The sequence below is a fragment of the Salvia splendens genome, chromosome 5 (genome assembly GCF_004379255.2).
Source record: "Salvia splendens isolate huo1 chromosome 5, SspV2, whole genome shotgun sequence".
Taxonomy (NCBI): Eukaryota; Viridiplantae; Streptophyta; class Magnoliopsida; order Lamiales; family Lamiaceae; genus Salvia; species Salvia splendens.
In genome coordinates this window covers 3911037-3925689 of record NC_056036.1, presented here as the reverse complement: position 1 = coordinate 3925689, position 14653 = coordinate 3911037, and the positions used below count along the sequence as shown (strand labels likewise).

The following is a 14653-nucleotide window of genomic DNA, read 5'->3' as shown; positions in this document are numbered from 1 at the left end:
GTACCTGTTCTTTACCCTTCTGATTTGATGCAACGCTAATACCGTTAAATGATGTTCCAATCATGTTGTTGCGTTCCTGTTTATCACTCTGGATAAAAAAATGCCAATACGTATATAGGAACTCAACAAGCTTTGCAGTACACATAGTGTTCTAAATTCAGTTTAAATTTTGACATTTACCTTTGATGCACACAAACGTGCTTCTTCAGATCCAACACTTATAAATGATTTTTCTGTATTCGAGCTCTGAATCATTCCTACAGCCGTGAAGCTACTAATCTCCGCCACAGCCTACATTAAATATTAATATTACTGAATGTGTATGTATGTCAATGATGTACAGAAATCGCCATTGGTTTCATATTATATGGCAGAGTCAGTTTAGAAACATATTTATAGCAGTAACCAATAAAGCTATATTTTTAGTACAATAGAATTACCTTGTTTACTCCATTCTGTGGTGTAACATCACAATTTTGAATTACATGTACGTTTGTAATTTCAATTTGTTTAACACCGCGTCTTCTTGCGAGTTCACCCTGCAATTCACTATGGTTGTCGAATCGTATTGTTTATATAATGGAAAAAACCAGCTAAATAATAGATAACTTGTTTTACAGTTCTATTCAGGCATGATCATGGCTGCCAAGTATTAGCACGGTCGAAGATTTCTCGTACAATTACACCTAAGGTATTTTACCTGGTTTGGGCCATATTAATTGAATATGTAGGTCATGAGTACATATGCTTATAATATGCCTGCATATCATGCATTTGGGTCATACGTTTAAAGCGTAGGCTGATCATATTTACATATTTTAATGAACAATTCAGGGTCATAATATACACTAAACAACGTTATAATAACATATTGATTGCAGTATGATCATAATAAGCATTTAACAAGTCTTACAATATAAACAATTAACTGTACACTTCAGGTTAAAAAAAATGCACTAATCGAAGTCATAATAACATATAGATGAGTTTGGTAATAATAAGCATTTAATTCGTCTTACGTTTATAATAAGAATATTTGATTGATTCCTGTTGGGTCATAATAGTGCTACAACCAAACTCATAATAACATATAACTACGTTTGGTCAGAACAAACATTTACTTAGTAATAAGCTTTTAATATACATAATCTAACCATTAAATACATACCAACTATATGCTAATCGACGGTATAATAACATATAGTACATTTTGGTCATAGTAAGCTTTTAATATGTCATATGCTTTTAAGATTAATAGTTGAATGATCACGTCAGGGTCAAAATATGCGCTAATATAGGTCATAATAACATATATACAAGTTGAGCCGTGATAATCATTTATTTCGTCATACGATTATAATATAGTTTACTTATAATAAGCATTTAATTCGTCTTACGCGTATACTATAAATATTTAAATCGCCATTCTTGGATCATGACATGCGCCAACCGAAGTCATGATACGCGCCAACCGAAGTCATGCTACGCTGATACTATAAATATTTAAATCGCCATTGTTGGGTCATAGTATGCGCCAACCGAAGTCATAATAACATATATATCAAATAATTGGCTCATGGATAAAAAAGGTTACACATTGTAACAAATAAGATGGTCCTGGGGTTCACAGTGTCATTTCAGCAGTACAAATCAGGTTGGTCTTGTGCACTAAATTGTTCAAATATATAGTACAGACCAAAATGGTTCACCATCCAAAATAAGTTTCGGGTTTGAGTTAGCTTTTAACTTACATTCTTTTGTTCAAATGAAGGATGGATGTCGAAGGGTGGCCCATCCTCAGCAAGCTTGGTAAGCTGTGTTGTGACTTTGAACATGTTCTTCACAGCTTCTACAAGTTCGGGTGAATTGAGTTTGTCCTTCGCCAACGCTGCCTCAAGAGATGTCAACGTTTTTTTCTCATCCACCGCCGTCTCAGGAATGACCCCAATCATATTGCATGCAGTTGAACCTGCAATCTTCATAGATTCAAAATTCTGGATCATGTTTTTCAGATCAGTCATACTTAACATCAAATTATGAAGGCCCCTCGCAGCATCTTCACTTGCTGTTGCAAACCCCTCGATTGCAACTTCCCACTGGTCCTTTTCCGTTGTCTCTGTCTCTTCAAAAACAATTATGCTCGAAGGACGAGGCAGCTTGTCAGGGGCACCTCTTTCTACTAAGCTTCCCCTCCCGATAGTATGTGATGATTCAAGCTCCATCTTCTCTCTTAGCCTTAGCTTCTCGCTTGTCCACCCAAAAACTGTTGGGAAAACGCGCGAAACCAACATTTTTTGGTGGAAAACACGATCCACATAAAAGGCCTGATATAGATGTGTAACAGATTAATAGTAATTGACAATGATGAAACATATGAAATCTAATATGTAAGTCACGTATGTCTATTATATTGGTCATATTATCATAATGCTTCAATAAGGGTTGATACATCGCTTACCACCAAGAATGATATGGGTCCTGTGAAAGGTGTATTTTTTGTAGACCTCCAGCTCTTTACTGCAACAGCTAGTGTCTCCAGCACATATGCACACCAGTTGTACTCTTTCACCACCGAAATATCTCTGAACAAATGGTCTATATGTGTCCTACACTTACCATCACCACAAGGATTAATGAGTACTGTGTCAACTATTAGAAGGAAAACCTTCCAAAACCACTCGCCGCCAGTTTTATACTTTAATGCCTCCTTAATCAGGTCTTCTGGTAGAACACGCTCGACATGCTTCCCAACCCGTCGAGCCACCTCATCAAAGAATGGTTTCTTCTTTTGTCTGCTTACGCGGTTGATCAAGGTTCCCCCGATAGGCAGCCCTAAAGTAACATACACATCTTCTTGGTATATTGACAGACGTTGGTTTTCCAACTGTATAGTGCAGTCTACATAGTTGAATCCTTTCACCAGGTCATACGCCAATTTTCCAGGGACCTCTGCTATTCCAAAATGTTGTAACTCACCAAAAACCCATGTCAATCACTTCATGCAGCTGTTCTTTGTTTAGCGATTGAAACAACTCGATTATTTTCCTTGGACTGGTTTTCAGCTTCAAAGCTTCGTGCCTTACATTTTCCTCATCTGTCTCTCCCTTTTCTACCCCCTCCCCCACTTTATCCTTCCCTTTGTTCACCTTATCTTTAGCAACCTTCTTTGATCCAGGGACCTTGCTTGGTTCTTCAGCATGCTGTATTTCAGCTTGTTTGTCTGCTTCTGGATCGTTTATTTGCAAAACCGATTCTTTCATGCGCTTAGATCCTGTAACAATAATACCAAATCAAAATATATTATTCATATTTGTTTATATTAGCTGGGGTATAGTAGTGGCATACCTTTCGTCTTCTCAGGTGTATTCTTAACCGCATCATTGTCTTGGGCATGGGATGTATCTGCATTCACATTTCCAGTCGTTTCCAGATTCATTCTTTTTAGGTTTTCCTGGGCCCGGGCTCTTTTTCGTATAATCAGTTCATTAGCTTTGTTTAAGGACAGTCCAGTCCTTCCTACAGCTACACATTGTGTTATATTAACAGAAATATGATCAAATTAGTTCAATTGTATTCACTAATCATACCAAACTTAGAAAGCGATTTTTGATTTTGAAATTGAGACATAAGCATCATAACAAATCAAAAAATTATTACTCAAATCATTTCAAATACAGCAATGTGGTCTTAAGTTTTTTATTATACTCACCTTTTCCAGATTGAGAAACAGGTTCAGCTTTGTCTCCAGTAGGTTTTTTCACTACTGCAACGCTTTTGGGTGTAGGCCTTGTATCTGAAAGTATAATCATGATTAGTGCTACTTGTACAGAAATATTCTGCAAACACTAAATACAATGACATTCTTATAAACACATAGTATCCATCAATGTTTTGTTCAGAGATATGTTCAGCCGTGTACTTTTTTTATCCCGTCTCAGTGTTTTGTTTACTCTTTAGATATTATTTACAAACATTAAAGTCAATGATACTTTTATACACACACAGATGCCACCCATGTCACACCTTTTTTTCCTACAAACAATCACATGGTTCTAAATAGCAGAGATAGTTAATAATGAGTTGTTCCATCTTAAGCCGTAGGGGTTTAACACAACCAAATGCGTTTACATATATCATCCCAAACATCACAACTAAGTACCAGTTGGGAAGATCACAGACCGTTAACAGGAATTGGAGTTTTTGCATCAGCCTCCTTCCCTTTGTTGGATTGCGGTGTTGTTTTGTTTTGTGGTACAACCCCTGAAACATAATCACATTAGCTTTTAACTCAACATTTAAAAATTCACATAAATATGCCTGGTAGCCAAGCAATTATTTTTCTGTTCTGTATCTCTTTATTTTGCCTTTTTAAGAGTGCATCGGTACAAGAATGAAACAAATTAGGCATAATAATAGTTAATTATGTCATGCATAAACTCGCTTGCTTCTGTGGTTGGTGTGGATGCAGAATGTCCTTTTGTTTATTAAAAATATCACAATTACATACGCTGCTTCCGAAATTGATATGGTATTACATCATTAAATAAACTAGAAGGGGAAAGCAATTTACTGGTTTGAGCTTTGGGGATCCGCGGTGGCTTGGTTTTAGTGTTCCTCCTCTGATACACTGGTTGAACAATAAAAGCCGTTTTAGGTATGAAGTATTTGAAAGCGGTGTAGGCAATGGTATACTACAAACATCTAACCTTTTCCGTCAGTCGTTGCAGATCCAGATGCCCGAGTATTCACCATTGCCGTCGTTGATTGTTGGATTTTCCTGGTCGTTGCTTGGAGGAATCGGGATAGATTGTCTGGGCTCGAGCGCTGATTGTGGATGGTCGATTTAGGTGAACTATCTGACGCTTCTTCGATTGAACAAAGACTGGTTGAAGTTCCTAATTGTTGTGCCGCTTCAGAATTTACAGAGGTAATGTTTGATTTAGGTGATTACGGTTTTTGGGGGAGGTAGATATATGGTGGGGGGAGAGACGAAGTGAATAGGCGGGAACCGAACATTAAGGTTAATGGCGTGTGGAGTTATGATCCCTTGATTTACGCGAAGAAAAACCGGAACGTCTGTTCATATTTTTTTTGTTTCCATTTTACCCTTTTATGCCTCTGTTCAGTCTTATTATGACATAACAAAATGGTTGTCAAGAATAAATCGTGGCCGCCCATAGTCAGATCCTACGCTCCAGATTTGGTCTGTATTTTTTTACTTAAGGACGTATTTTGATAGATGAATACCCTATATATATATATATATATATGCGATTTGCACGTCATTTTCAGCGGCGGGCTTTATAAGGAGTTCACCTACTGGAACTGCTATGAGGTGCTGATGGACTCCGAGAAGTTTCGGGCAGGTGTCGATGTTGGCTGGCCGAAGAAGCAGCGACTGAACTATACCGCTGATTACAAAGGCGGCGGCAGCGGCGGTTCCCACGACCTCCCCGAGGATGTTCAGGAGTTCCCGTCCCCTCCCGCGTTTACTCGCCGCACTCGCCCGGTTGGTCAAAGGCGGGCGCAACGGGCTCGCCATGAGTCCAGGAGGTCCAATCGGCATCCCCCCTGTTGGCATATCGACAGCCGAGCTCGCCTTCTTCACGCGTCAACAAATGCGGGCTCAGATGTACAAGATCTTAGCTGACTGGAAGGCGGCAACTAACCCAGAGGAGAAGAGTTTTCTTCACTCAATTCTCGTGAGTATGCGAGCCGATTTGTGGAGGAGGAGTTTTTTTAAAAAATTAATGTAATTTTTTTAATTAATGTATTTTTTTAATTAATGTACTTTTAAAAATTTTAATATTATTATTGAATTTTCCCGTATCTGTGTCGTAAATTTAATTCCGTATTTTGTGTGATTGTTAATTATTTGTTTTTTATAATTTTGTTTATTGTGGCTAGGCTATGGTTGGCCTATTGCTTGTCCAGTTGCTTGTCCTGATGATGTGGCAGGAGGAGTTTTTAGTGCTAATGATGTTGGCGGTAAAGTTTGTGGCTAGGCTATGACTGACCTATCTCTATTGGAGATGCTCTAATAGTGAAACAGTTAATTGAAGTCAGCCCGATTCAGTATTGAAAACTATTGATCACTCACTATTGAGTTGAAAATTTCACTAGAGAGTTGAAAAATCAAATAAAGTTATAATAATGATTGAACTACCGCCTAGCTATTTGAAATGATGACATAATGTCAATAGGAGTTGGTACAATTTTTCAGAAATTTCCTTTTCATTAGAATTTACTTGAAATCAGTCAAATAAAAGTGGAAGGCATAGAGAAAATTAAATAAATAGTTGAACGTAAAAACTAGAGCCTTTTGTTTTGTAAGAATTGGGAATCCATAGTTTTTCAATAGGTGTCGGTTAATAGAGATTATTTATAGGGGAATAATTAGTGTTACTGTTTACAACACAGCTTTAGGGGGCAAAGTATTATTCACCACTAAGCTCACTTAAATAAATTAAACATCTTTACTAATCTGAAAATGATGAGCATCATTAGGCATCCCCCACTTTGTAAGCGCTATATATATAGATATGATTAAAGAATATTGGCCATTCAATATTAAAATGTTTATTTTGGTGAATTACTTATCCACATAGCAATATTTCTATTACTACATTTTGATTAGATTATTTGCACATAAATTTTTACAAACAATAAAATCAAAATACCTTATCTGCTTATATATACCTAACTTATTAATTACTACTAGTATTATTTTTCCATTTTGTATAAAGGAAATAAAATTACTACTAAATGTCGAGTGGTAGTTCAGCCCGTGATTGAATGACAACGGATAACGGGCCTTATAAAATATGGTCCGGGCCAGATATTTTGTCCAAAACTATTAGTGAATCCAACCCTTTCAGTCCACTAAGAAACAAATATGGAGTGCTGCAGATAATTATTTAATTGCACAAATAATACTACCTCCGCCCCCAAAGAATATGCACTTTGAGTTCATCACAAGTTTTAATTTAAAATTTATAAAGTGAAAGAGAGGTAGAGAAAAAAAATAATTAAAATATTGTTAGTGGAGAATGAGTCCACCTTATTAGAGAGAAAAAACTTTTCCAAAATTAGAAAGAGCATATTCTTGTGGGACGAACTAAAAAGGAAAGAGTGCATATTCTTGTGAGACGGAGGGAGTAATGATTTAGTTTTTGTTAATATGTTTACCCCTCCGTTCCACTATTGGAGTCATATTTTATGTGGGCACAAATTTTTAAAATGTGTACTTCATAATAGTGGGTTAGAAAAGTTAGTGAATGAAGTGAGTTAATGGAACGTGAGATCTACTTATTACTCGGATAAACTAAAATGGAAAGTGAGACATCAATTTTACGGACCAAAATGTCATTTGCAATAGTCCATAAATAATTTTTTTTTCTCGTCAATCGTTTGTTCAGCCGGTCCAATATACGTCCATTTCCGCCTTGTTTAGACGTATTTCTATAGGTTTTGGGTGACGATGTTGTCAGTTGCTTTCACCAAATGGAAACTAGTCGCAAAATAAATTCGAAAATTATGGAGTAATAATATTCTTTTGTATGTTACTCCATACGAATAAAAAATTGGAAGATGTTGCGGAATATACTGATTTTAATCCCAAGTCTTTAATCGTATAATAGTGTTAACTGTAAGAATCGCAATAAGTCATAAGTTACATAATTATCGGACACCTACGTCGAATAGACATATTCTTGTAAATACATTGTACTAGATTGATCTAATTATTAACTTTGGACTTCAAACAACAAATTATAACTTTAAAATTTACGAAAGTGTTAACTCGCATATAACTGGACGAAATCTTCTGTTTCCCAAAATTCATATCTATAACATCCGGTTTTAAACCAAGTGTGAACTAACTAGTAAGTGTTTGGAATGTCGCAATTAATACACATTTTCCAAGAAAGAGGAAAGGAGATAAATTAATGATTTATAACTAGGACCATGGAAAGAAATAAAGAAAGAAACGTAGAGATTTTTTTTAAAAAAAATCGACTAAGTACTCTGTATCTGTAGATACTTCGATGATGACCTAATTTATCACTTTGATTGATTTACCCATATTTGATAGTGACAGTTAAATCCTTAAATTTATATATTCACCTATCTATTTACATTTTGTAATTTTGTGGCTGCACTTAAATAAATTAAACAATTTTGTGTTGTTCGAGAAGCGTGCGTAATAGATCATAGGAGGTTTCCACGAAACATCATTTTTATTTTATTTATTTTTATTTGAGAGAGAGAGATAGAGAGTTGTGCCTAACTAGCTAGCTAGAGCTATCTAAGAAACTAGCTAGATTCATGAACTTGATTAAGGATGAGAGTTGATTAATTCTTAATTCATGCAATTATAGAAAAATAATCAGTTACTTATCGAGTTGAAGTCTAGGAATTAAAAAGGTTTACATGTTGATGAAAAGAAATTGAGAGCAAATGTGGTAATACGAGAAAATATAAACAACAATGTTGACGGATCATCATCTTCCTAATTATAGAAAGTGGTAGGTAGCAACGCACCAACTAACCCAAGTTATAATTATAACATATGTGATCCTTTTAATTATACATTTACATATTATACTCCATCTTTTATTACGTAATTAAGATTAGCGTGACATCTAACTTGTCGTTACTTAATTGACTCACAAGACCAACTACAGTTCCACCCTAAGGAATTCAAACTATACCTATACAATTATAAACCTCCTAAAATATTTAAGGATTGTATTAAAAATGGTTTATTTTAATTATTTACTTCAATTAAATGCAAAATTGATATGTGATATATTAATATTATGTTATATACTAATAATGTAACTAACTTGGGAAATTGTTTATTGATTAATTTGGACATGTTTAGTAAGTTTACTATGTATGTCGGTGACTGTATGTATATTGTTTATAACTATTATAATACAGAAATGTAGATATGTTGATAGGTATAAAGTAGTTGTATGGTGTACATGTTTTTTTTTATCAACGAAGTAGGGTGTACTTTTCTAATATTTCTGCTCTATAAGTCTAGGCATTCAAAATTCTAAAATCAGCTTGGAGAATGCGGCAGAATTTATTAGATATTAGGCCATCCACAACGCTGTTCCTATACCGTTCCTAAACCGTTCCTTAAACTACTATTTGCGGGCCCCACTGTACTTTTTTACTCCATTCCTTAACTAAGGAACGGAACCTGCAACCCTCCGTTCCTTAACCGTTCCTTAACCGTTCTTTAAATTACTATTCATTCAATTTCATTTTTTATTTTTATTTCCAACTCAATTCAATTAAAACAAACACACTTTAATCAAATTAAAATAACATTACAACTTAAAATTCAAAAAAATAGAAAAAGACATAATTAAAATCCTAAAAAAATAAAAATTGACATAATTTAAAATACAATTTTATAGAGACAACCAAGAATAAGTTTGTCCCACATCGAAAGTGGAACATAAAACATTCAAGGATGTCTCTATAAAATAGAGACAACCAAGAATGAGTTTGTCCCACATCGAAAGTGGAACATAAAACATTCAAGGTTGTCTCTATAAAATAGAGATAACCAAGAATGAGTTTGTCCCACATCGAAAGTGGAACATGAAACATTCAAGGATGTCTCTATAAAATAGAGACAACCAAGATGAGTTTGTCCCACATCGAAAGTGAAACAAAAAACATTCAAGGATGTCTCTATAAAATAGAGATAACCAAGAATGAGTTTGTCCCACATCGAAAGTGGAACATGAAACATTCAAGGATGTCTCTATAAAAGAGAGACAACCAAAAATGAGTTTTTTCCACATCGAAAGTGGAACATAAAACATTCAATGATGTCTCTATAAAATAGAGATAACCAAGAATGAGTTTGTCCCACATCGAAAGTGGAACATGAAACATTCAAGGATGTCTCTATAAAAGAGAGACAACCAAAAATGAGTTTTTTCCACATCGAAAGTGGAACATAAAACATTCAATGATGTCTCTATAAAATAGAGATAACCAAGAATGAGTTTGTCCCACATCGAAAGTGGAACATGAAACATTCAAGGATGTCTCTATAAAAGAGAGACAACCAAGAATGAGTTTTTTTCCCACATCGAAAGTGGAACATAAAACATTCAAGGATGTCTCTATAAAATAGAGATAATCAAGAATGAGTTTGTCCCACATCGAAAGTGGAACATGAAACATTCAAGGATGTCTCTATAAAAGAGAGACAACCAAGAATGAGTTTTTTTCCCACATCGAAAGTGGAACATAAAACATTCAAGGATGTCTCTATAAAATAGAGATAATCAAGAATGAGTTTGTCCCACATCGAAAGTGGAACATGAAACATTCAAGGATGTCTCTATAAAAGAGAGACAACCAAGAATGAGTTTTTTTCCCACATCGAAAGTGGAACATAAAACATTCAAGGATGTCTCTATAAAATAGAGATAATCAAGAATGAGTTTGTCCCACATCGAAAGTGGAACATAAAATATTCAAGGATGTCTCTATAAAATAGAGACAACCAAGATGAGTTTGTCCCACATTGAAAGTGGAACAAAAAACATTCAAGGATGTCTCTATAAAAGAGAGACAACCAAGAATGAGTTTCATAAATTCGCAAGCCCATCAAATATATATGGGCTAATACGAATTTCTAGTATTCATTTATTTGTAAAAAATTGTTTTTAAATATAAAAAACAATTTTTATAAATAAAAATATTTTTTTTATTAAATTCGATTTTTTTTAAAAAAATCGAATTATTGCGTCACCGTGACGACGCCCACTCGCGGGGCAGCGAGTGGGCGTCACGCGTCGAATGGGAGGCCGCCACGTCGCCTCGGCGCGTGGCGGAACGTGTCGTGCCGCGTCTCGCGGGAACGGCACCCGGCACGGCACCGGCACGGAATGGCGACGACACGGGCGGCTGCAACGCGTGCCGCCGCGGTTCCGTTCCTCCGGAACGAAATAAGGCACCGCAACGGCACGCGTTGCGGATGCTCTTAGTACTATTACGTATGGATAAATAAAAATGAAAAGAAAAAAAATGAACTTCGAGATACAAGATGTCTATCAATGTTGAGGAATGTTTCAATTAAAAGTCCCTAATTGAATTGCGGCTGAGTTAGTTCAGATATCACCAACTAAACTTACACTTTACTCCTTCCGTCATAATTCGTCTCACTTTTACCGGACACGGATTTTAAGAAATTCAATGAAAAGTGAGTTGAAAAAGTTAGTGGAATGAGGGTTCTACTTTTATATTAGTTTTATAATAAAATGTGAGTATGAATGAGTTAGTGGAATATGAGATCTACTACCAAAAATGGAAAAAAGTGAAATGAGACAAATTATGTGGGACGGACCGAAATGGGAAAATGAGACAAATTATCTGGGACGGGAGGGAGTATATATGTATGCATCGTTCATTCGTTTTTATGGAAAAATACTTTTTAAAAAAAAATACCTTTAAATTTTCTTTTTAAATGAATATTGAGATTTTTTTTATTTTTCTATTAATATGACCTCTTATTTTCCTCCAATTATGCAAATACATGAAAATCCAAGAAATTTGAGATTATTATAAATTAAAAAAATTTAAACAAGTGACTGTTCAAACCCAAAAACAGAGGCGAATGCATTTTCTGATCTGTAGCTAACAATTCTGGAACTGACGACATGTCTACTAGAAATAATATTTACTCGAACCCTTGACATATTGATTAGAAGCGTCTTACCAACTGTGACGCGCTTATCATACTACTATATAACACCTTTAAACTAAATTTTAGATGTCTTACACGAATAAATTATGTGTTTTAAAAGTCATTTTTGTATTTACCTCCTAATCAGAAACTTGATCGAGGAATTATGAAGGCTCATCGATGGTGCAGATTGACATCATCACTAAAGGGTGAAGGCTTAACATGACATGAGAAAAGTGACAGTATTGTCCCCTTTCAAGGGATCCATCTCTTGATTTGATAAAAGAAAGAGGTTTCTAGTTGTTGATTTATACAAACACTCAAGCTAGCTCGACGAAGGAGGAAGGAATTTTCGATTGTGATAACAAAAGGATTTATTCTCAAATATGTCAAAGACTTAAAATATGACGTCCACTTATTGTCTTCTATGGTGGAGTTTCAAAATAGCCATGATATATTTTTTTACCGATTTCGTTATCTCTATTAGAAAACATTTTATTAAGCATCTAATTAATCACTTAGCTATTAACTATTTATTACATGATCCGGAATATATATTGAGCATAAATTCTTTCAATACACTCTCTTTAAAACAAAGATAAAAACATTTTGACAATAAACCTGATAAGCTCATATAATTAATTTAATCGAACTGCGTCGATTTAGGATTGGACGCAGCACAATCATATTACTGTTATCAAATTTATGACGTGATTGATGATGATTTAACTCTTCTTTTTCACTAAATTTTTGGATTCGTTTGAATTAATTCTTCTTTTATTTTTTCTGTGTTATGTTCGAGTATGAATGAAAGTTGGATTTTTTTTGTACAACACAAACTATACGACTATCACATGCAGACTGCAGTATATAGTGCGTCACATTCTATGTCACGAATGCCAAGTTTTGATACAATTTACTCATTTTAGATCTATTTTTAGTGATAGCGATATGGATTTCACAGTATTTAGTCTTGTACAAAGTAGATATGTTTAATCTTATTTATATCATTGATTATTAGGATTTGAATTTTATTTTCTATAGCATAGGATATCTCTTTATAGTCTCCCCATATAATAAATATGTATAAACTTTTTAATAATTATTTATAGTCCCGCATATCATAAATATGCTAGTATTATAAACAAGTGTCAAATTTTTTATAATGAATTAATGAATAGAAAAATTAAGAAATATTATTTGGTTATAGTTATCTGTAATCTCTGCCCATATCTCACGCCACAAAGCTGGCTTTTCAACCTTTCTTCATCTAATAGAGACTAATACCCTTAACAGATAAGATGGATTGATAAAAATAAGTGAAGCCAATTCTATAATACTCCTTATTTACGTGTAAAAATAGTATATGTATCTTATTTAGGAAATGTGAATTAAATTCACATAATTAATAGTAGTATTGTTTGTGATCTGTTCATGCCCAGTCAAAATAGGTGATCATCTTTAACATTGTGTAATGCAAATAAGCTAATTCAGTGAATATTTACATAATCCAACAAACATATTGACATATTTTACTCTTCAAACTCTAGAACTAATATAAAGTGATCACATGGACCACAGGACCAAATGCACTACTAACACTTATATCCAATATTAAATACAGTAGTAGTAATATTTATAATTTGATATGGCATTATAATAAAAATCTGACAATGGCAAAGAAGGTTAGACGGAAAGAAGAATCAGAAAAATGATGACGACGTAAGCATTTGAAAAAACAATTAATTATAAAAAAAGAAGATATTACTAGGAGTACTAGGCTACTACTCCTTGTTTAACGGTATTTGATTTTCTTGATTGAAAAAAGATAAAACAAGGGACTAGTTGTGACAGGGAACGTACCCATACATACATTTCATGATTTCACGCATTAATAATTGTGGGTAAATATATTTCATTTGCTTGTCCAAATATGCCAATGTATAAATAATATCCCATAAATTAATTAACTTTGTTTGCAAATTTATGCTTACTTCTACAATTGTGTTGACGAAGACCAAATATAATTTGATCTTAGGAATAATGCAAAAATCATAAATTTAAAAATAAATGCACATTATTATCCCAATCATTTTTTACACCATTCATACTAATATACTACTATTTGTCTGATTTGGCTGCGTGGCAATTGCTTTGACTCACGTGTGATATATCCCTCTTGCTCCTCCTAAAATTATTTAAATGCCTACTACAGTTCCAATAAATCAAAAACATCCTCCCTTAACCGATGTCACACTCCTATATTTTTTAACAATAATAATATATTCCCATTTTCCGCAAAGTAAAATGTTTTACACTTCTGAACATTCCAATATCCACACATATATAAAGAACCCAAGACATTAGACACACAAACACAAATTTGAAGTACAAAAATAGAAAATGAAGGAGGAAGTATTTAATTCCCAACCATTGAGCATTGATTTGTCTTCGCCGGAGTCATCTCTCCCCTTCAATGAGAACGATTCCGCTGAGATGCTCCTATACGACGTCGTGGAGGAGGGGTGGCGGCGCTCGTCGAAGGCGGCCGCGGCGTATCGCGGCGTGAGGCGGCGGCCGTGGGGGAAGTTCGCGGCGGAGATAAGGGACTCGACGCGGAATGGGGCGAGGGTGTGGTTGGGGACGTTTGAGACGGCGGAGGCAGCGGCGATGGCGTATGATCAGGCGGCGTTCGCGATGCGGGGGCAGGCGGCGGTGCTCAACTTCCCGGTGGAGAGAGTGAGGGAGTCGCTGCGGGAGATGCGGTGGGGCGTGGAAGAAGAAAGCTCGCCGGTGATGGCGTTGAAGAGGAAGCACTCGATGCGGCGGCGGAAGAAGAGGGAGAATGTGGTGGTGTTTGAGGATTTGGGAGCTGATTATTTGGAAGAGCTTTTGATGATGAGTAGTAGTTCAAGTGTAGAAGCTACTTCTTAA

At 35.1% G+C, this 14653-nt stretch overlaps 1 protein-coding gene and 2 long non-coding RNA genes across 3 annotated transcripts; 1 reads left to right on the top strand and 2 right to left on the bottom strand.

The window, feature by feature from the left end:
• Nucleotides 1-3: 3 nt before the first annotated feature.
• Nucleotides 4-464, bottom strand: LOC121804419. Its single transcript, XR_006051139.1, has 3 exons — nt 441-464; nt 181-291; nt 4-88 (listed from the first exon to the last, which is right to left on the bottom strand). It is a non-coding gene; the product is annotated as an uncharacterized LOC121804419 (long non-coding RNA).
• Nucleotides 465-4179: 3715 nt separating this feature from the next.
• Nucleotides 4180-4834, bottom strand: LOC121804559. The gene is made up of 3 exons (XR_006051174.1): nt 4707-4834; nt 4571-4627; nt 4180-4260 (listed from the first exon to the last, which is right to left on the bottom strand). It is a non-coding gene; the product is annotated as an uncharacterized LOC121804559 (long non-coding RNA).
• A 9176-nt stretch (nt 4835-14010) lies between these two features.
• On the top strand, nt 14011-14653 carry LOC121803113 (ethylene-responsive transcription factor 1B-like). The gene has a single exon (XM_042202816.1). It carries the CDS (start codon nt 14123-14125, stop codon nt 14651-14653), a length of 531 nt encoding a protein of 176 aa, XP_042058750.1. The 5' UTR covers nt 14011-14122.

Excerpts from the sequence above, each read along its gene's own strand:
- LOC121803113 (XM_042202816.1), top strand. The coding sequence starts at position 14,123 with ATGAAGGAGGAAGTATTTAATTCCCAACCATTGAGCATTGATTTGTCT.